General features: G+C 40.7%; 1 protein-coding gene across 5 annotated transcripts in view; it reads left to right on the top strand.

Moving 5' to 3' along the window:
* Positions 1-22774, top strand: part of tnk2a (tyrosine kinase, non-receptor, 2a) — a 32598-nt gene extending 9824 nt beyond the window's left edge. For 2 of the 5 annotated variants that reach the window (XM_078280802.1, XM_078280806.1), the window contains 18 exons: positions 320-526; positions 1694-1843; positions 1972-2067; positions 3951-4132; positions 4267-4393; positions 4614-4760; positions 6734-6828; positions 8086-8280; positions 9688-9779; positions 11136-11180; positions 11284-11519; positions 12996-13208; positions 13307-13944; positions 16711-16846; positions 17973-18068; positions 18802-18929; positions 19966-20019; positions 20172-22774. In XM_078280802.1, coding sequence (XP_078136928.1) covers positions 320-526; positions 1694-1843; positions 1972-2067; positions 3951-4132; positions 4267-4393; positions 4614-4760; positions 6734-6828; positions 8086-8280; positions 9688-9779; positions 11136-11180; positions 11284-11519; positions 12996-13208; positions 13307-13944; positions 16711-16846; positions 17973-18068; positions 18802-18929; positions 19966-19993 — 2811 coding nt within the window. In that variant the 3' untranslated portion in view covers positions 19994-20019; positions 20172-22774. Of the gene's footprint in view, positions 1-319; positions 527-1693; positions 1844-1971; positions 2068-3950; positions 4133-4266; positions 4394-4613; positions 4761-6733; positions 6829-8085; positions 8281-9687; positions 9780-11135; positions 11181-11283; positions 11520-12995; positions 13209-13306; positions 13945-16710; positions 16847-17972; positions 18069-18801; positions 18934-19965; positions 20020-20171 lie in introns of those variants that run through there. The other 3 variants (XM_078280803.1, XM_078280804.1, XM_078280805.1) reach the window with 3 other exon arrangements.
* Positions 22775-23322: the final 548 nt, after the last annotated feature.

The raw sequence follows: 23322 nt of genomic DNA, 5'->3' as shown, positions 1-23322 counted from the left end.
AACAACGCACCAGACTGTGGCGTCTCCCCTGTGGCGGCTCATTAATAAAATCTAACTTATGATATATTTATGTGATGTGATATTTATTTTTTTGGCATTGATGTAGTTTTGGTTTTAAGATGATATTGTTTAGTTTTATGTCATATATTTTGTTCCATTGTTTTTGTATCTTTTAAGATCTTATTATCCACCATTTTGGAACCAAGTGTTCTCACTTTTCCACGCATAAATCAAATCAAATCAAAACTCTTGCAGTTTTACGAGCATGAGAATAATAAACCTGCGGTCACCAGTTTCTGCTTCTGGGCTCGTACTGTAGGTGTTCCCGGTTAAACGACCCGACGGCGACCCTCAGCAGCCCCTCCCTCAGGGGGCGTCATCCAGCGCGGGACCAGCCTATAGCGAGTCGGGAGCCTCGCTCACCTGCCTGCTCAGAGAGTCGGAGCTGCAGCTGTTTGAGCGGCTGGGAGATGGCACGTTCGGGGTGGTGCGGAGAGGAGAGTGGACCGGACCCAACGGCAGAATGGTGAGACGCAGAGACACAGTAGAGAGTATAACAACGCTAACAAGGAAACACATAACCTGCTGTTGAGTGTGCAGAATGTATTGAAGTGTAAGCTCAGGTTGGCTGATGTTGGCTCTCAAATTCAACTTTTCTTGGGGTCAAATTTGACCCGTTTTTGAAATGTCTATATCAGAAATATGGGTTTCTTTTTAACGACCTCATTTTGATTGCCCAAAAAATAACACGGACGGATGATTCCACACAACGCGCTTCACAAGTACAACAGAAGATCGGACCTCTACTTTCATTGAATTTGGTTTTGGTTTTGTAAATTTTTTTTAGCATTTGAAAAAGAAATTGAAATGTTTCGAAACCGTATTCTGACTAACGTTGACCCTTCTGTGATTGTCCTTCCTTTAATATTAGTCTAAATAATTCATAATTTCATCTTTTTTAACTCAAGGATTAGGTATAATTTCCTTAATAAATGAGGTTTATTGACCATGAAATCCAAAAAATGTAAAACTAGTAATGAGTTGGTGTTAGTGGTGTTTATACATGGTAGTGAAAAGAAGTGTAAAATGGCAAAAAAAACATGGCATGGCCAAAAACATTGAAAAAAAGTGCCTAGAATAAAGGGACAAACGCTTCAACAAGTACATGGTCCAATGGAAGACAACACAAGGGTAAAAAGATTTCAACCCTTCGCGAAAACAACAGGGCATTGCTGTTTATCTAATCAACCGGTCTCAGAGGTCCCACGGTCGAGGTACAAACTGTGCGGGGATCGCACTTTTGCAGTTGCGGCACCGAGACTGCCTCCTGACATCCGCACTATTAACAGACGTAGCTCGTTTTAAATCTAACCTGAAAACGGATTTATTTAGAATTGCTTTTAATACATAGTAGTGTTGTGACATTCTCCGTTTTTCCTGCTTTTAGGTATTTCTTTTCGGATTGTACCGTATGTTTTATTCCTTTCTGATTTTCCTTTATGTTATGTTTTACTGTTGTTACTTCATGTATAGCACTTTGGATACCTGCTGGTTGCTGTAGAGCGCTATATTGATTGATTGATTGATTGATTGATTTTCACAAAACGGGCTCAAACGCAATATTTTGAATTACGGTACAGCATTTTATTCTGTTGGTTGTTAAAACAGTGTCTCCCCCTCTGTGCCTCTCTAGTTGTCAGTGGCAGTGAAGTGTCTGAAGGCCGGTGTTTTGGACTCCGACGGTCTGGACGATTTCATCAGAGAGGTGAACGCCATGCACTCCCTGAGCCACGTAAACCTCATCCGGCTGTACGGCATCGTCCTCACGCAGCCCATGAAGATGGTAAAGAACACGCTTATTCTCAAACATGTTCATGCAAAAGTAGACACCCAGGTCACACGTTTTATATCTAAAAGAAATAATAAGCAGTATTTTATTTCCATATCGTGTGTGTGTGTGTTTGTGTGTAGGTGGTTGAGCTGGCCCCTCTGGGTTCCCTGTTGGATCGTCTGAGAAAGCGTCAGGGTCACATCCTCATCTCCTCTCTGTGTAACTACGCTGTGCAGGTCAGTTAACACTCGGGCTGCACGATATGAGGAAAATATGCAATATGCGAAAACGTTGTTGAATACCGCGATAACGATATTACTTGCGATAAATAAACCAACCATTGCTGAATTAAAAAAAAAAAATAATTCCAACATTCTTTTATTAAACAAATTGAACATTGAATTGAATATAAAAGGCGCCACTAAAAAAAGAATTGTGCGGTTTTCTACTGATAATTTTCTTTCAACTAACACCAAAAAAAATCTATTGTTTATGTATATATGTTTGTGTCTATCGCGATATGTCGCAACCTTTTGCAATGTGTATATTGCGCCAGATTTGATATTGCGATGACGATAAAAAAAACAATATATTGTGCAGCCCTAGTTAACACCAAAATGATAAAACTGAGCGTGATAAACCCCTAATTCCATCAGATATTTGATGCACTGCCTGGAGATGTATGGCTGGTTTATTCTATAGATGGTTTATTCCCAACAAACTTAAAGTAATTTAAGTATGGGTACTAGTACCACACTAGTCTATATCCTTGACGTTCCACTTCCGGGATTGCTCCGTTGCCGACGGAAAATCCGCCGAATTTCACTCATTTAGGCCGGATACCTGTTACCTTGGGCTTCCTTTGTGTTGGCATTTTAAACTCCGGTGGATTTCTGAGGACTATGGTTAACTGCTCCTCAGATCTCTGCAGGGTAAATCCCATAGACAGTATATAAGAATGGACCAACAGATCCCGTTGCTCTGGACGCAGACCAGTGAAGGATATCAGAAGCACTTTTCCGGTGAGCGCCGAGCACCGTTACTGCGCAGCCTCCAACTGAGAGAGACGAGGTAAATGTGACGTGAGCAACCTGTCTGAAAGTTGGAAGTCTTCTGGTAGCTGTGCCAAGAGAAATTTCAATCATTCCCAATCTTGCAGAGACGGAGAGCGTAGGTATATGTAAGGAGATAACATAGGCACAGGCTAATTATTGCTAACTAAAATGATAGTTAACATTAGTAATTAAACGTAAACAGCTAATGTAAGTCGAAACTGTCTGCGAGCTTCTCCTGTACTGTACGGTAATTCCTCTACTATGCGACAGTAAGTCGCGTGGTTATGACACAATCGTTAGCCTATTTTTACAAAAACGTCTGCTACGGAGCCATAACGTGAGATACAAGGTAATGGAGCCTTTTATACATTGTCGTGTTTTTTAGAAATAAACAATGGACAAATAGAGTCTTTAAACGCTTTAGATGTAAAGTTATTCGCTGTCAAAGTGACGTCTAAATGAATGGTAGTCAATGGAATGCTAACGGGGGGGTGAGTGCTTGTTAGCATCAAAATGGCGCCATAGGAGGTTCGGGTTGTGAGGAGACGCTTACCCCCTTGGTAAATCCAGACAGCTAGCTAGACTATCTGTCCAATCTGAGTTTTCTGTTGCACGACTAAAACAACTTTTGAACGTACACGTTCCAACAAAACAAGTTCCTTCCGAGGCTATTTTACACCAGCACCGCTGCTTTTCCTGGTGCTTAGCACCGCCCAAGATGATTGTGATTGGTTTTAAAAAAATGCCATTAAACCAGAGCATGTATTCCTCCCATCCCCGAATGCTATGTGGAGTAGCCAGACCCTCCCTCATCGCCCTTGGAGGAGGGTCTGGCAATGTGAGACTAATACCACACTGTGAAAATACTCCACTAAAAGTAAAAGTCCTGCATTCAAGTTAAGTAAAATCAGTATCAGTAACATTTACCTTAAGTATGAAAAGTAAAAGTATTCCGCATTAAAATGTTCCCTGCCAGTGTTTCACTATTATATATGATGTTTCTGGATGAATATTACTGCTACATTAAAGTAGCACTGTCTCTTTCTGACTCTGTGGGTGTGTAGGTGGCGTGTGGCATGGCCTACCTGGAGCAGAGACGTTTCCTCCACAGGGACCTGGCGGCCCGCAATGTCCTGCTGTCCACCAACGAAACGGTGAAGATCGGAGACTTTGGCCTAATGAGAGCACTGCCAACACACACCGACCAATACATCATGGAGGAAGGCCACAAAATCCCTTTCCCGTGGTGAGAAAAGCATCCTGGTTGCGCTAAACGATGTTATTTTGAAAACAGTTCTGGTGTTGCTCTCCACAGTTGTTCTTTCCCTCTGACTTTTTTCCTCTGTCTGTCTTTTTCACTGTATCCGTGTCCCTCTCCAGGTGTGCTCCAGAGTCTCTCAAGTCTCGTACTTTCTCTCACGCGTCTGATACCTGGATGTTTGGGGTCACTCTATGGGAGATGTTCAGCCACGGACAGGAGCCGTGGCTGGGCCTTAACGGGAGCCAGGTGCGTGCTTATGCACACGCACATCTTTTCTAGTTTGCCGTAAAAGTTCAGGGAGGAAGAAATTCATGTTTTGAATAAAACAAATCTATTCTTGCATATGATGTTTTCTGAAAAATGCTTAACCCACAAAACAATTGCAGCTTAATATTAGTATTTAAAAAAAATCCCCAGGTAATAATGATCCTTCAGCATTCAGTTATTTATGTGTCTGTGTTTGCAGATCCTCCACAAGGTGGACGTGGACGCCGAAAGGCTGTGCAAACCAGACGATTGTCCCCAGGATATTTACAACGTCATGCTGCAGTGCTGGAGCCCCAAACCTGAGGACAGACCCACCTTCATCGCCCTCCGAGACTTCCTGCTCGAGGTAGCACAGGAGGAATAACAGATCGTGTAAACCATAAGAGAGACAGCAGACATGTTATTGTGATGTCAGTGTTAATGGGGTACAGCACATTTAAAGGTCCTATGACATGCTGCTTTTTGGATGCTTTTATATAGGCCTTAGTGGTCCCCTAATACTGTATCTGAAGTCTCTTTCCTGAAATTCAGCCTTGGTGCAGAATTACAGCCACTAGAGCCAGTCCCACAATGAGCTTTCCTTAGTATGTGCTATTTCTGTGTCTGTAGCTTTAAATGCTATTGAGGAGGAGAGAGGGGGGGGTGTGGCCTTGACCAACTGCCATGCTCGTTTGCAAGCCATGATGTCCCTCTCTTTCTCATGGGTGGGCCAAATTCTCTGGGCGGGGAAAGGGGAGGTAACTCCATAAGGGGAAGATTCCATATTAGCCCATCTGAGCTTTCATTTTCTCAAAGGCAGAGCAGGATACCCAGGGCTCGGTTTACACCTATCGCCCTTTCTAGCCACTGGGGGACCATAGGCAGACTGGGGGAACTCATATTAATGTCAACTCATAAAGTGAAATTATCATGCCATGGGACCTTTAAAGGTTAAGGTGATCTAATCAGGTGCATTCAGAAATGTGGTTTATCTCTGAAAACTTAGCTTAGAAGGAAATTCCTTTCTCAAAATTACAGCCATTCTGCAGTGGTGGAAGAATAATTAAAATCCCTTACTTACTAAAAGTACTAATACCTCACTATAAAATACTCTGTTACAAGTAAAAGTTCTGCATTTAAAATTTCAATTAAGTAAAAGTAAGTATTAGCAACAAAAAAAGTAAGTCAAAAGTAAAAGTACTCATTAGGCAGCCGAATGGCCCCTGTCATTGTAATGCTACCGTATCATATACGATATGATCAGATTATTTTTACTATCTTACTATATAACATTACTTTTAATGTGGTAGCCGGTCGAGGTGGTGCTACTATTTGGCAAGTTATCCCTAAACAACAAATCATTTTAGAAACTCGTAGGTTTTCTCTGTACAATTTGAATCTGAAAAGTACCTAAAGGTAGATAATGTAGAGGAGTAAAAAGTACAATATTACTCCCTGAAATGTAGTACAGTTGAAGTATAAAGTAGCTTAAAATGGAAACACTCAAGTAAAGTACAAGTACCTCAAATTTGTACTTAAGTATAGTACTTAATATTTGGCCAAGCAGCATGAGCCTCCTATAGTTTCCTAGATAAACTCAATTTTACATAAATAATTTCAAACATCTAGGTAGCTGCTAGTTCTCCCATAAAGTAATAGCTAGCTAGCAAAACATAGCTAATATAGTGTGGGTAATTTCTGTGTTTACTTATGCTTGGACTAAGAGAAACATTATTTATGTGTATACAACTATGAGAATATTGTAAGACCCAGGTTGAAAAACACCAACATTTTTCTTTTGAGGTGGTACCAGATTATTTTTAATTGCAGTTTAAGAAGCATCAGCAAGAACAATTTAGTATGGACTGCAATAAGCATATTGTTTTTGTGGTTAGCAGATGAGAAAGGGTTGGCTTCTGAGAATAACAAGGTGACATTACTGTGTATTTAAACACAAACTAAATCAGTTTCCACTCGTAAACACCACAGAAATACCTCTATTAAATTGTTGAGATTTCAAATAAGAGATTTCGTTGTTGGAACTGATGAAAAGAAATATTAAAATTGTGTCTGTCAAAGAAATTTCATTTGACATAGTCCCATTTACCACCAAATGTGTTCTCGCAGCTCCAAAGGAATGCACCGGGCAAACAAAGGAAAATAAATGGAAAGCAAGTGGAAAGAAATAAATCACCATTGTACAAAATGACACGAGTGTTTTTCTCTTTAGATCCTGCTGATGACAGTAATAAATCCTCAGACTCGTGTAGCTGTTTGCCTAAACAGTGTGTGTGTGTGTGTGTGTGTGTGTGTGTGTGTGTGTGTGTGTGTGTTCTGCAGACCATGCCGACGGATATGAAAGCGCTGCAGGACTATGAGGAAGAAGACAAACTCCAGATTAAAATGAACGATGTCATGACCATCATAGAGGGAAGGTCAGTTTGTTATACAACACATGCAGGTACCCTGGGAGAATGCCATTCCCTTCTTGTACACAAAGCAGCATTTTTTCCTAAATGACTGGTTTTTGAAAGTCATGCTTGTGTGCGACTTAACTTGGAATGAAGGTCCTTCCTACAAGACAACAAATGCATCTTTTGTTGTCATTGGATTCCTTGCGTTGTGGAAAATTGCTGGAATTGCTGTCCTGTTACTAGCTCGTTATAGAATTATTGTGGCTTCTGTGTATTCATGTGACACACAGTGCTTTTCATTATGCTAACTTATGCTTCCTCGCATCCTCTCTACTCGCGTGACACGAAAATCGCTCCCCCTCCGCCATCATGGAGGGTCTTCCGATCCCTTAAAGAAGGAACTAGGAGCGAGGTGGCTTCTGAAGGAGCTTAGAGCGAGGAAAGGCAGGTGTATCCTGTGTGAAGTGACGTGATGACAAATGCCGCACCTCCACATGTGGCACCCAGTTTGACGCAGCACTTCATAAGTAGTCTCGCATTGTCAGACCTTCCTCCACAGCGCTGCGGACGAGGGTCTGGCTAGTCCACACAGCATTCCGGGATGGGAGTGAAACATGCTCTGGTTTTTTGTCAATTCTTTAAATCAGTCACAATCGTTGTGGGCGGGGCTAAGCGCCCGACGGAGCAGCGGTGCCTCTGCAAAATAGCCTCGGGAAGGAACTTGTTTTGTATGTTCAATAGTTGTTTTAGTCGTGCAACAGAAAACTCAGATTGGACAGATAGTCTAGCTAGCTGTCTGGATTTACCCTGCAGAGATCTGAGGAGCAGTTAACCACAGTCCTCATAAAGCCACCGGAGTTTACAATACCAACACAAAGAAAGCGGCCAGAAAAGATTTTCCAGCGACACGTCGTCGATATAGACTACATCATAAGTAACTGACGTCACTTAAGACTGACGCTATGCAACCAAGGATTTCTTATTTAGCAGCTTCGGCTCCTTCGCATCGCTCTCTCAAATCCTCGCTGGGAGGGGCTAAGACACGGGTGAGGAAAGTGAGGAGACACGTTAGCATAATGAAAAGCACCTAGGGACAATTTGTTGCATCATCATTTGTTGCAGGAAAAAGTCCCATTATTGTTAAATGATGTTGAAAATGAGGATAAAGATAATACAAATCAGAAGAGCAGTCACATGTGGTGGGGTAAACAGAGTAGAAGGTAGTTTCCTTATTATCTTCATATGTGTGTGCGCGTGTGCGTGTGTGTGTTTTTCCAGGGCGGAGCACTACTGGTGGCGAGGTCAGAACAAGGGGACGCTGCGAGTCGGCCAGTTTCCACGCCACGTGGTGACGTCAGTCGCCGGTCTGTCCGCCCACGACATCAGCCGGCCGCTCAAACACTCCTTCATCCACACTGGACACGGAGACACAGACCCTGACAGGAGCTGGGGACACGCTGATCGCATAGACAGGTTAATAACACTCAATAATTAAAGGCAGCAGGTAAGCCTTATAAAACTAACTTCCTGTCATATTTGCTAAAACTGACCCTATGTTCCAGTAGAACTACTTGAAGCAGGTAATAAAAAAAAAAAAAAAAAAAAGAAATCCGGCTCCTCTGGCACCACCTACAGCCTGTAGTGTGATTTGCAAAAATCCAACGCTCCCTGTTCCGATGCACCAATCAGGGCCAGGGGGGGGGTCTAACTGCGTGTCAATCACTGCTCATGCTCACGTATTCATTCTCCCTCGTGGGGGGAGGGGCTTAGGAGAACGTTTTGGGCTTTAGCAGAAAAGGGAAATGATGATGAACAGTTCATGAACACTAGTTGGGGAAAAAAACGCTATTGAACTGTTCTTCATAATAACAAAATAAAAATGCAGAGCTCCCTCCCTCTATATGTTTAACTAATAACATCTTCAGTATCAACTGAAATATATATCCTGAACTTTTTTTGCACATCTGTCAACATTTTTGCACTAAAGCCAAACAGACTCTTTTTTTTCTTTTTAAATAGTTATATGTATGTGTTATTTTTTTTCTGTGTTTATTGTTTGCTTATTTCATATTATTGTTTAAATACGTTTTTGTGTATGCGCCATTAACCAACGCAAATTCCTAGTGAGTGCTACTTACCTGGCAATAAATCTTTTTCTGAATCTGTGTGTTGCATACGGAACCCGTATGATCACAGCTATTTGCAGATTATCTGTGTTACTTTCCACATTTTTATTCTGGTTCTCAGATTGTTGTCTTTGAAGGAGGCTTTCAGAGGCTTGAAGAGCCTGTACCCAATATTTTACAAGAAAAAGGCAATGTAGAAAAAGTTAATCCATTAATATAATGTTGTGTAAAAGTAATCCATTGTTACTTTCTTATTCCTTTAATCATCTTTTGCCCCCTCAGATTCATTTTACACCACTGATCTAGATTATGTAAATCTAGATTTGCCTTTGTGGAGGATAAGAAACTGCAAACAGTTAGCACTAAGTTATATGCTATGAAGCTTGAACCATGTGCTTTTTGTAGCACTGCTTGTACTGTAACTCTCCACTGGAGTGCAGCAGCGCATCAGTTCACCAACAGATGATGTACTTGTTGAGCTTTTATTAGAAATCCAGAGCATCTCACAGCTGCTGCCAGAATAGAAAAAGCCTCACTCAAATCAACATTTTTACTGGCAGGGATTACAGCAGTGTGTTCAACTCTATAACAAATCTTATTTAATGGCTGTAGCAAATAGCAAGGACAGGTGGTAAAGAAATAGTAGGTTCAGTTGTTACTTAGCCATTATGTAAACATGTTCTTCAACTAATGCTGAATGAATTCACAGCCTTAGCTTAATTTAAATCTGATTTTTTTGTGTACTCCCTTTCAGTCTGTATTTGGGGAACCCCATGGACCCTCCGGATATCCTTGGGATGGACTCGGGCACCGCGAGGCCGACCAAACTCCCCAACCGTTCCAAAAGTAAATTCATGCAAAACTTTAAACACCGAACACATACACTCCGTGGTTTTATTGTAACTAATTACTGTACTTTAGTCCACATTTGAGGTAATTGTACTTTACTTAAGTATTCCCATTTTAAATGTAAATGGATTTATATAGCGCTTTTCCAGTCTTAATGATAATCAAAGCACTTTTACATAGGAAGCATTCACATATTCACACACTGGTGGCCGAGGCTGCCGTACAAGGTGGCACCTGCTCATCAGATAAACATTCACACACATTTACAAACCGATGGCAAAGCATCGGGGGGCAACTTGGGGTTCAGTGTCTTGCCCAAGGACACTTTGACATGGGACTAGAGGGCCCAGGGATCCAACTACCAACCTTCTGATTGGCAGGCGACCGCTCTACCGCTGAGCCACAGTAACTTCTACTCCACTACGTTTGTCTGACAGCTTTAGTTACTTTGCAGATTACAGTTTGTCATACCCTTCCAGTCCAGTGAAAACCATGTATCTCCAGACTTGGTGATTTAGAATTTGAATTTTTCGGACTGATTGACTGCACAATGAATACTTTTAGTTTTGATACTAAAAGTACATTTTGCTGATAATACTTTCATACTTTTAGTTAAAGTGCTCATATTATGCTCATTTTCAGGTTCATAATTGTATTTAAAGGTTATATCAGAATAGGTTTACATGGTTTAATTATTAAAAAAACACCATATTTTTGTTGTACTGCACATTGCTGCAGCTCCTCTTGTCACCCTGTGTGTTGAGCTCTCTGTTTTAGCTACAGAGTGAGACCTCTCACTTCTGTTCAATCTTTGTTGGGAGTTGCACATGCGCAGTACCTAGGTAAGGACTACTAGCCAGTCAGAAGCAGAGTATGAGGGCGTGCCATGCTAGCAGCTAGGCGAGCATTACAACATGGGTCACGTAGTGACGCACGTTTGTCACGGAAGTAAAGGCTGGACTACAATAGAGCTGTTTGGAGCAGTTTGTGAACAGTGTTTTCTGTTGGAGATGGTAAGTCCCTTTGGGGTGGACTTTGGGCTTTTTCACTTTGTAAACCTATAACATGCACAAACAAGATATATAACACAATAAAGGCCAAAAAGCATAATATCAGCACTTTAAGTAAGGGTTTGAATGCAGGACTTTTCACAGTGTTGTATCAGTAATTTTACTTAGTAAAGGATCTGAATATTTCTTCCACCACTGCATATACTTGACATATATGGCTTTTGTTATACAGTGTTTGACCATGTCATTCTCTTTAACCAGCTTATAATAGAGATCATGTAGAAAACTCATTTAGAGTATTTTATGTGAATGTAAATTAAATGCCTAAAACTCTCTTTATCAGAGCAACCTCCTCCTCGGCCGCCCCAACCTGCCGTTCTGCTGAAGAGTAAGTGTTTCTCTTCATCCCCCGTGCTGTCTGTAGTCTACAATCGGTCCTTTAAATACATGCTTCTGTGTCCTGACTCTGGCGTTTGCACGCGTGTGTCCAGAGCCGTTCTACGACTGCGTGATGGACGACTACGACGAAGACGACACCACCAGCGCGTCGTTGGGGCTCAAGAGACTGGGAGTGTCCCTGGGGCTGAAGCTCCGACCGTGGGAGGGGTCCGGCGTGCGCCCGGCCAAAAGCGAGGTGTCGCTTATCGACTTCACTGATGACAGCTTCAGCTCGACCACGCCATCTCCGCTCAATGAGGCGTGGCAGCCGGACGAGGACACACTAAAGGTGCTGATAGAGATTGAAAGTAGTTGGAGTGAGAATACTTTGCTATAACTTTTTAAGACTTAAGAAGGGTAAACTCTACTTAATAGGGCTGCACAATTATTCTTAATTGTATCGAAATTGCAATATGGACTAGTGCAATATCCAAATCGCAGGGGGAGCGCAATATTTGTTAATGGCAAAATATGTGTCAGACCATTCTGAATGAAGTATTGTGGTGCTGCAGAGACGTCCCGGCCTACAAATCCCATCCTACAGACTGAAGAAAAAAATCTTGGTTTGGTACAGACCCTCGCAAAAATCACACTATAATCATTTTAATTTCTTTCAATGTTAATAATTTTAAATGAAAATGAGAATAATGATACAAAAAACGATCATTCCCTCCAATATCGTGAATCATATCGCAATCGCCATATCAGTCAAAATAATCGCAATTAGATATTTTCCTCATATCGTGCAGCCCTACTACTTATGTGATGATGATGACGATGATGGAAGGGCATATGTAAGCAATTAAACATAGTAGGCTAAAGCTTGTTCATTTAGTTTTGGACTATATATATATATATATATATATATATATATATTATTATATAAGATTAAATTTGAAAAAGTTGCAAGTTAAAATCCTTTATAATCATGCAGAGCAGTAATAAAAGGAAAAAATAATATTTTATATTTATATGTTTTCCCAGATCTGATGATTTCACCTGCTCCTTTCATTCTCCCGTCGCATGGCAACACACACAGATTCAAGCACTTGCGCTCCAGCATTACATTATATCCGGTCAAAGAGCAATGACCACCTCACACTGTCTGACCACACTTTGGTCTTCTGAGAAGGAGGTGGTCCAGCCTTTGGCTAAGAAATGTCTCTTATCCTCGGAAGAGCCCAAGGCGGGTGCAGTGTGATGGATTTGTGCTCATTGATTGATCATGTGCACATTGCATCAATGCTTTAGTGGTTTGCTTTGGGTTCACAGTCATTTTTCCTCTTAAATCTTTGATTATGTCAAAGCTAGAGTTTGTTCATATGTGTTAACAACATGAAAAGGTCTACGTTTGCCTTCTGTGAAGCATATGGAGATGCACTTTCCATCTTAGTGGCTATGTATTAGGATTGTGTATAATATTAGAGACGGGGGATTATTTTGGTAGGGCTTTTACACTGTTATGGATGCCAATGTTAGTCCACCACTTTGATCTAGATTGAAATATGTCAACAACTATCGGATGGCCTGTTCATGAACAGCAGAAATGTGGACAGCAATAACATAAGATTATATATTTTTATATATGTATAGAAATATCATGTTTATACTAATATGCGTTCCACTACTACTACTACTTTCCATATCCTGTGCAGTTGTGGAAGACGCTACTATATTATATGACGCCTAACCCTGCTTGTGAGACTCTACTTTCTATTGATAACTTTTTCTCAGCTTCTCCAATGTCCATCTTTCTCATCCCCAGGACACTCCATCCATCCTGGACTGGCCTCTCCCTCAGCCAGCTTACGACGAGGTTGCTACGGAGCTCGAGGACCAATCAGAGGACCACGAGGTGCGGTCTATCAACAGGGGATTTACTGAGGAGACCGCCGCCTCGCCCAGCGCCGCCATGGCGGGCAGGAGCGAGTCACAGTCCGCTGACATCTTCCAAGAACTGCAGAGAGAGGTGGAGAAAGTAATAATGAACACGTAGTTTCAGTTTCTTCTCTCTATCTGTGAAGATAAACACAAACAGACTCATGCCAATATTTCTGTCTGTCTTTGTGGGTGTAGGTGATGGTGAAGCTGCAGGTTCCCATGGCAACGGGCCGCTCCCTCCCCTCCTCCCCCCTCCCTATGCCCCTGGCTCCGTTGGGCCCTCACCGACAGATCTGCCTGCCTCCTCCCTCCCCCACCTCCAGCTCCTCCTTCGCCTGCTGCTTCGAGGACCGGCCGGTGTTGCCCCCCCGCAGCCCTGTCCCCCCGATGCGCCCCTCCAAGCGCAACCCCCCCGGCCGCACCACCCACCGGCAGGCGCGCTCCAGCTCCATCTCCCTGGACGACGAGGAAGACACGCCTCCTCAGATCCCACCCAGAGACCACGCCTTCTCCCAGCCGGGCTCCCGCTCCTCCTCTCCCCTCCCACTGGTGCCTCCGCTATCCTCCTACCCTGTGGCCCTGCCTCCTCCTCCCCTCTCCGTCTCCCCGCGCCGGGCGTCCGGACTCCTGGGTCCCCTTCTGTCCTCCAGCTCCTCCTTGGCTCAAGCCACATCACATTCCTCCCGGCTTGCAGCTCGCGCTTCCTCCTACTCATCCAGCTCCTTACTGGATCCCCTCGCCTCTCGAGAGGGGCGTGGCCTATCCTCACTGATTGACAGCCCTCAGAGCTCTGCTCCCGCCCCACTGCCGGAGCGACCAGCTTTTCTGGAAAGGTGTGTTGCTGATATCAAACACTGTCCAACTAGTTTGGTTAGCCAGAAAGGTGCCCTGGAACTAGTTTCCTATTAGCTGCAGTAGCTTATCCAGGGGGCTACTTTCTAGTAGTATTTGTCTCTTTATGTTTAGTTTAGTTCAATTGTGTTACAGAACATAAAAAAAAATAAAAAATTACATGAATGTATGTATTCAAGTTTAGTTGGAAAGCTTTAAAAGGCTCGTGCTGCTTGCTCGTTTATGAGTTGTTTGTTGAGTAAGATCTAATTTGAAAAATACTGGTCGTTCCCTCAAGTTTTCCTTTGAAGTCTAACTTTAGTTATCCTTGTTTCTGAGTCTAAATTCTATCTGGTAAAGACAGTGTTTAGAGGTCTTGAGCTAGAGTCTTGAAATATTTGCTACATTATACTTCCTCCCCATTGTTTTGTTAGCAGTTACCTGCGTGTCATACCATAAAACAGCTTTTCCAGCTCATTCTAATTGTTCCCAAAATACTAAAAACATGAATGTGTCTTGAGGTATTACCACGGCTTCAAAACGAAAGCTCACGCAGCACCCAGAGAGAGCAGCCGTCACTCAATAAGCGAGAAAGTGCTGTTTGACTGACAGCTGGATTTGTCTCCGTGTGAAGTGCTGTTCACTGAGCCCAAAAAAAAAAAGAACATTTCTCGTTTAGGTTTAATCACTCAGATTTAGTCACTCTTCTTCGACAATTCCAAAGTCCCCTCTTCCACTCACGTCAAGAGCCCCAGTGTCATCCTCGATATCACTTTCTTTTGAAAAACACATCAATAATCTCACCCGGGTCTGCTTATTTTCATTTACGCACCATACACCGCCTTCGTCCATCACTTAAACCCGATAACACTGCTACTCCCATCCACGTTCTTGTCACTTCCCGTATTGATTATTGTAACTCCCTCCTCTCTGATTTACCCTACAAGTCCATCCATAAACTCCAATTGGTCTAAAACTCAGCTGCCCGTATTATCACCAGAACCCCAGCAACTGAACACATTAGTCCACTCCTTAAACAACTGCACCTGTCCAATACCTTATTGACTTTAAGATTCTTCTTCTCACCTTCAAAGCCTTCTGTAATCTTGCTCCTCCATACCTCTCTCAACTCCTTCAGCCCTACACTCCATCCCGAACTCTCTGATCCTCCTCTTCCTCACTGCTTTCCACTCCTTCTGCCCGCCTGACCACAATGGGGTTTAGAGCCTTCAGCCATTCTGCTCCTCGTCTTTGGAACTCCCTCCCGCTATCCATCCGTACCATAGAGTCTCTCCCCACCTTTAAAACCTCCCTCAAAACCCACCTACCCCACATGACTTCACTCTCCATCAAAATAATGGATAGATTGCTTTAGCTTACATTTCTATCTCAATCTTTTAAATGTGTTTATTTTAATTTAATTATATTTGCCTTTTAACTGTATTTCTGCTTGTTTTAACTGTAAGGTGTCCTTGAGTGCTATGAAAGGCGCCCATAAATAAAATGTGTTATTATTATTATTATTATTATTATTATTAATGCAGTTCGAGTGACATCACCTCTTCAAGATATTTTCAGTGTAGATATTTGTCTTCTCTCTATATTGCAATTTATTGAGTTTATTTGGATTCCATCAGTTCCTATTCCTCCTGTGACCCTCACAATACAATGGTCAGCTTTTTACACAATAAGAGATTAATAAATAAGTGGAATAATACATTAATGGAAACAAAAAACAAACAACTAAAACTTAAAAATGGAACAATTTGAGAAAAAGAAACAGCAAATACTGATTAAAAGTATTACTGTAGCCAGAATGTAAAACACTGGACTCAAAGTGCAGTCTTTGTGTGAAATTGTTTGACATGTGAAATTATAATGTAATATTGATCGCCGTTGTTGAAGGGTGGGAGGTAGAGGTCTGAGCCAGGACAGGGTTATCATTTTCCTCGCCACAAGTAGGAGAATGTGTAATAGCTGGGCTTTCCTTTTTCCTATATCCTCCCCTGGAGTCAAACCCAGTATATCATGTAATGGGTTCAGTGAATTTCTGCTTGGATAACCTGCCAAAATGGAATCAGTATCGGGCAATCCCAGAAGATGTGTAGTCCCCAATCTGTTTACATTTCCTCCAGCATACATTTGTATTATTTTTGTCATATTTTGATGTAACAGAAGGTGTCTTGAAGTATCTCATTTTTAATTTCCAATTGAATTCCTTCCACACTGGACTATGAGTGACTTAGTGACCCTGCTCACACACCAACTCTCACTCCTCATCTTCAATAACAACATTCATTTCTAACTCCCATTTTTCCTTTATATCTAAAGAATTTTCTGAGAAATGTGTTCGTAAATGTTTATATATATTGGATACCATCTTCTTCTTACTATTCTCCTCTAAAGGTGATGGTTTTTACAGTCATTTTTTAAAAAAACATTTTAAATCTTTATAAACCTTTTTATAGCTCTTTAAACTGAGATTCAAAGTTGACAAAACAATATCACCTTAAGGTCCATTTAGTAGATATTGTGGAGCTTTCTTCAGTCTTCATTAGCAGGCTATTAGATATATATATATATGAATTAAATATATATGGGTAATAAATGTGTTTATAAATTGTTAAATATGTGTCTCGTAATGTTGTACACGCTTTGATTCAGTGTATAAATCAAAGAGCAGTTTTCATTCAAAGATAAACAATTTCATCTGTTTAAAACATTCGTTCATACTTAATTATGAATACTGTCACCATGTTGTTTATCAGATACGGAGCAGCCAATATGGCAGCAGTCAAACCCATGATTCAGCATCCCGGCGGAGCCAAACCAAACTCTTCCTACAACAACAACAACGGGCGAAGTGCAGCTCCCAGCATGCAACAGGAGCAGAGCGTCACACAGGTAGGGAGAGAAAAATGCACGTACATGTTTTCCTCTCTTTTCCTCCTCATTTAAATATTGGCACATTGTTTTCTTCTTTTCTTAAATGCTAAACGCAGACAAATGAGTCACCGAAAACATTCGAATTAAATCCCACATCCCTGTATTGATCATTAAAGTGCTCATATTATGCTCATTTTCAGGTTCATAATTGTATTTAAAGGTTATATCAGAATAGGTTTATGTGGTTTAATTTTCAAAAAACACCATATTTGTGTTGTACTGCACATTGCTGCAGCTCCTCTTTTCCCCCTGTGTGTTGAGCTCTCTGTTTTAGCTACAGAGTGAGGCATCTCACTTCTGTTCCATCTTTGTTGGGAGTCGCACATGCTCAGTAGCTAGGTAAGGACTACTAGCCAGTCAGAAGCAGAGTATGAGGGAGTGCCATGCTAGCAGCTAGGCGAGCATTATAACGTGTGTTACAAAGTGACGCACGTTTGTCACAGAAGTAAAGGCTGGACTACAATAGAGCTGTTTGGAGCAGTTTGTGAACAGTGTTTTCTGTTGGAGATGGTAAGTCCCTTTGGGGTGGACTTTCGGGCTTTTTCACTTTGTAAACCTATAACATGCACAAAAAAGATATATAACACAATAAAGGAAAGGGAAAAAGCCAAAAAGCAGAATATGAGCACTTTAACGTTGTGCTGACAAAGCATCATAGTCGAAGTGACCTCTTGTTCCTCTACTTTCTAGATGGGTGATTGTTTGAATGTTAATTTAGGAAAGAAAATAACTAACTCTATTAGCAGTTTGTGGGATTGTGTATTAACTGTATGTCAAATGCTTTTGGGTAACAAGAAAAATATGTTGCACTTGATGAATTGCAAAATGTATTCGTTAAGTGAGTGTTTTGTCACTAAATTAATATTTTATATATATTACATTATAAATATTTTTGTAAATACTGATGCTTGGAGATTGTCTACTTTTGTAAGGCTTTGTACGTAATTGTGTACAATTCAGGGGACTATTTCTTATCCTTATATGGCAGTTACCATTGTTTAAAATACAAACAATCCATGGGTCCAGTCGTGTTTCTCTTACCTTTAATCCTCCATTCATTATAAGTTTATGGCATCATTCACAGGTCCAAGGAGCAGTACACGGAGTCACGCTGGAGGAGTGTCAGGCAGCTCTGCAGAGTCACAACTGGAGCATCCCTCAGGCCGTAAATCATTTGAAGGTACACTTAATCTGTTTTTATTCTTAAATTGTGTTAGCCCTAAAAGCTCCATCAGTTAATTAGATGTTGTTACCAGGTACCCTAAAACCAAAAAAGAAATAACATTTTGCTGCAAAGTTAAAAATTAAAAATGTTTTTAGTTTCCTTCAGTTTCTTCAGTGGTTATAACTATTTTTATCTCCCAGAAATAAACCACTCTTTCACCTGTTGAAATGGTGTTCATTATAAAAAAAAAAAAAATTTGGTTTTCGCAGGTATTGTTTTTTTCCCCCAGAAAGGCAGTAGATTTCTGGCAAGAATTTTCTGATTATTAGCGGGATCTCAATTCTCCAGTATCCAAACTCACACTACACATGCCCCAATGGCAGAGCACAACCCAAAAAAGTTTTTGTTATAGAAAAAATAGGGCGAGTGGAGCAAGGGAGACAAAAAAAAAGTTGTGGTTTGGCTGCTCATGTGATGCTCTAGACCAAATATTTGACACACAAACTGTCCCTGAGCTAAAAAAAAAGAATGAAAAAAAAAGTCGAGGGAGTTAAGCTTTGTATGCAGACTGATAAAGCACCAAATGTTATTATGAATCTCCGTGAAAAAACCCCATTTTGAAGTAGAATTATATCAGGACAATAAAAAATACATATAACACAGAATCATCCAATGATAAAAACACATAGCAGTCCATACTAAACAACTTGCAGACAGAAAATGCCTCTTCTCTCTGTCTGTGTTGCAGGTGGAGCAGCTGTTTCGGCTGGGCCTGCGGTCGAGAGCAGAGTGTGAGGAGCTTCTGCAGCGCTGCCAGATGAACCTGGAACAGGCCAGCACGCTCATGCTGGACACATACGGACCACATCGAAACAAGTGAGTAAAACTAAGATAAGAAAAAGACAAAAAGAGCTGTCCCCTTTGTATATACACATATGCAGTGGTGGAATGTAACTAAGTAAATTTACTCAAGTACTACTGTCTTTTCTTTTCATGCCACTTTCTGCTTCTGCTCCGCTACATTTCAGTGAGAAATATTGTACTTTTTACTCCACTACATTAATCTGACAGCTTTAGTTACTTTACAAATTAAGATTTCTGCACACACAACACATGTGGTTTATAAAATACAATGCTTTATTAAAAATTAAACTACCCAGCTAAAATGATTAGACCATTAAACACTTAGTTGATTGCCATAACTGTTTGGATCGTTTCTAGTTTCTAAAATTGTGAGGATTTGTCTGCATTGAGTACTTTTACTTTTAATATTATATATATATATATATATATATATATATATATATATATATATATATATATATATATATATATATATTATTTTCAGTACATTTTCCTGATGATACTTACATACTTTAACTTAAGTAACATTTTCAATGCAGGACATTTACTTGGAACAGAGTATTTTTACAGTGTGGTATTACTACTTTTACTTAAGTAAAGGATCTGAATACTTCTTCCATCACTGCTCATGTTTAAGTTTTTATTAATTTTCCTTTACAACGCCGAAAACCCACCAATCGGCAGCAAAGCAGCGTAGGTTTTACCATTTTGCTGTCGTTGTTCATTCATTGCTTCACGTGAAACATTGTAATATGTTTTTTGAAAAGTGTGCCACAAAAAAAAATATTGAAATATATTCTTATGAAAGGTTTTGATGAATGTAAGTCTAACGTTCACCCTCCTTTTAGCTCTGTTTTTGGTCCCCACCAGCACTGTGTTCGCCAGGTAGTCGCTAACTGTGTCTGCTGTTTGATGCTGTGCAGGCAGTGTTCAGAGTCAGTTAACCAGAGCGTTATTGCCAAAAAACGGATGGTTGCCGCGACTTGAAACTGGTTTACATGTGGAAAACCAAAACAATAAGCTAAAAAGTGCTTTCAAATCTCTGTAGGGCTGAGGGGAACTGCAGAGATGCGTGATAGTTTTCTGTGGGTACATCATAAGTGTACGTATGTTACATTATCCTAAATTTTGGGTGGGAATAAAACAGAATTTTCACTTTTCTCAATAGAGGATTTGCAGTTACATAAAAAAAATTCTAACCCTGCACATATGATGCCGTCTCTCTCTCTCTCTCTCTCTCTGAATGTCTCACAGGAAGTGACAGCATGAGGACAAACTTAGTGAGGAAGCTGGGATGACTCACCGCTCCGAGCACTCAAGACACAGTGATGATTTTTAATGAACGGAGGAACATAAAGCAGTATATGTGCCTCACTTAATGTACTGTGAATTCCCGCTATTACCTGTGTCAAACACACGCATGCTCATTATTATCTAACCGAGCAGCTTGTTGAATGAGTCACATTTACTTGAACAGTTGCTATTTATGTTTTTATGATTACCTGAATAATGAAAAGTTATGTTTCAGCTGGTAGCTACTGCAAACCTTTACTGCGTGTGTGTCTGCTGTGAATGCGTGCATGTTCAGCTGTTTGTTCACGCATAAGCTTACGTTTAGGGCTGACCCGAATGTTTTGAAGCTTCGAAGCTTCAGTCGTTGCCGTGGTAATAAACATCCAAATCAGTTTTCGAATGCTTCGGTTTGTTATTTTTTATTTATTTGTATATATGCATTACCCCCAAAATCCAGAATAGCCCATGAAATAAGGAAACATAATCCTGCGTAATTCATTTGTGCATCAACATTAATTATAATTCATTATTCTCAGCAGAGTGCTGTTTGTTATGGTGTGTAGGTTGAGGTGCGGTGCTGTCCCAGGTACTGAAATTGATAGACAGACAGACGTAAAAACATCATGTCGCGGCCTGCCCCACTTCATCCTGGCGCCTGGCCTGAGCTATCATCTAACTACCAGCACCGAAACTAAACATTTGACCAAAATTTGCGACGATGACAACCAAAAAGTAAAGCGTCAGATATACCAGAGAAAACTGGCACATCACGAATCTACAGCGAGTTTGACAAATAGCTGAAAACTGTAAGTAACAGCTTAGCCTTGATAAAGTATGATTGCCAGGCCTTTTAAATCATATGTATATATGTGTATGTATAATTTATTTGATCCAACTGACTCTGTTTTCCGTAAACGTCTCTGCTGTCTGTCAGCAGCAGCAGAGTGAACAGCGGCTGGCTAGGCTGACTGACAGACATACAGCAGTTAACTAAACTTAAGTTAAAGTTAGTGTTGTAGCCAATTTTGCTGCGTGCGTGTATAGCCATGTGTGAGTGTGTGTGTGGTAGGTTTGTGTGAATGGTTTGTTCGCTACGTCACCTGCGCACCTGTGTGTATGTGTGCTAATCAGAGGTCAGAAAGGGAATCGCAGGTGAGGGGAATGGAGGAATTAGGATCTGGGAAGCCACACAGTTTCTCAACCTCAGCTGTGTGCGAGTGATGTTTTTAGATCTCGTCTGCTCGTCTCTAATCTTTCACAGTCAGTCTTTTTGTAGGTGTTTTTAAATGCATTTATAAAATAAAGGATTCACCTAAAGACGATGGCGGACCTCATTATTTGTACCAGCAAGCAATTCCCTCCAGTGGCATTTTTTGTGGTCAGATTGCGACTACAGTTAGCTAAACTAAGTCCTTGCTCACCCGCCGGCGAAAGTCTGTAGACTGATTGATGGTCCCCCATTTCCAGTCCTCCGTCTATCCGTCTACCCGTCTACCCCCCCCCGTATTCAAATACTTACCACCGAAGCTCCAAAGCCCAAAAAGTAATATTCGGGACAGCCCTACTTACATTTAACTAAATGCACATGCCTTTCTGCTGTTAATGAAGCGATATAAAATCAGGGAAATGTCAGCTAGCTATATAGTTGTACGTTTTTATGAAAATGTACCGATAAGATGCTGTATTGTTTGTAGCACTTTACTGAGTGTTTCAACACACGAGTGGATATTTTTGAGGACACAATAACTGCTGGTCAGAATAAGTTTAATCTATTTAGTGAAGTGAATATGGACTGATAGCATATCAGGTATTATTAATGTGTCATTTGTGTTGTAAACACAGCTTTTTAGGCTTTATAAAGGCGTGATTTTTAGATGTTATTGTAGGCAAATAAGATGCCAAAACAGAAATGTGAAGATATCTACCATCTCCTAATGAACACAGGGTAGCCTACTGAGTTGAACGTCCACATGTTAGATATTTAATTAACTAAAATTGATGTTTAGTATTTCTTCCTCTAAAAATGACTGCTGCATGATAATCACAAACACATGCTGAAGTGCTGACCTGAATAAGTAGGCAACTGCTATGTGTGAGTGTGTGCATGTGTGCTTAGTGCTGCGGGTTGTGATGGCAGCCAACATCACAGAATGTGTGTGTCTGTGCAGATATTGATCATAAATGTGATCGCTTACTAATCATAAGCAGCTTAACAAAGACGGATTGGATTTCTCATTATTGCAGCTACTTTGCATGTAAGAGACAAGTTGCTCTCTTCTTCAAGATACAATTAAGACAATACAATTAGATAAATCGCTAACGCTAGTGTTTCTGTGTTTGCGTGTGTGTGTGTGTGTGTGTGTGTGTGTGTGTGTGTGTGTGTGTGTCAGACATCGTTCCCTCTTACGCTCCGCTGTAAGCTCTTGTAGTCGCTCTGCTGTATGTGATGCACACTGTTATTACACACATTATTCTGTAACATTTAAGCAGCTTATTAATGAAAAGTGCAAATATGACCTCCAAGTTTTGTATTAAAGTGAAATGTGAGTTATTCTCTTTTCAAACCCGTTTGTGTTCTCTGTTTATTTCATGAATGTCTTAAACAAACCGCTAACATTAAAGTCTCCTCTCATGCTCATTCCATACATGAGCATACAAATAATACAAGACACCACTTGTTCAAATCACGGAAGCGCGATCACGGTAGGCTTGTGTCATGTGGATGCACCGACAGTTTTGTTGTCATTACTTAGAATTCCTACGCACTATAGCTTTAAATTACCGCAGTTTAACTTTTTTTTCAGTTAACTTTTTTTTTTTATATATATATAGCTCTTTCTGACCTCCATACATGTTGAAACTTCATAAGAGGAAACCCAACCATTACTTTGATTACGTTGAACACATTTGTTCTTGATTGCACTATGTTTTTTTTTTTATATAATGATCAGAGGAGTGCAATCTGGAATTGTTAAAAAAAAAAAAAAACGGAATGATTGGTACCTTCACTTGTATTTAATATTTTCCACAGAAAGTATGTCCCAGAGTTCAAGTTTAAATATAACACTAAAACTGCTGTTAGTCACCAACATCCTCAGATCGCTGAGCTGTG

This window comes from Sander vitreus, chromosome 22, assembly GCF_031162955.1.
Source record: "Sander vitreus isolate 19-12246 chromosome 22, sanVit1, whole genome shotgun sequence".
Taxonomy (NCBI): Eukaryota; Metazoa; Chordata; class Actinopteri; order Perciformes; family Percidae; genus Sander; species Sander vitreus.
This window is presented reverse-complemented; position numbering and strand designations above follow the sequence as displayed.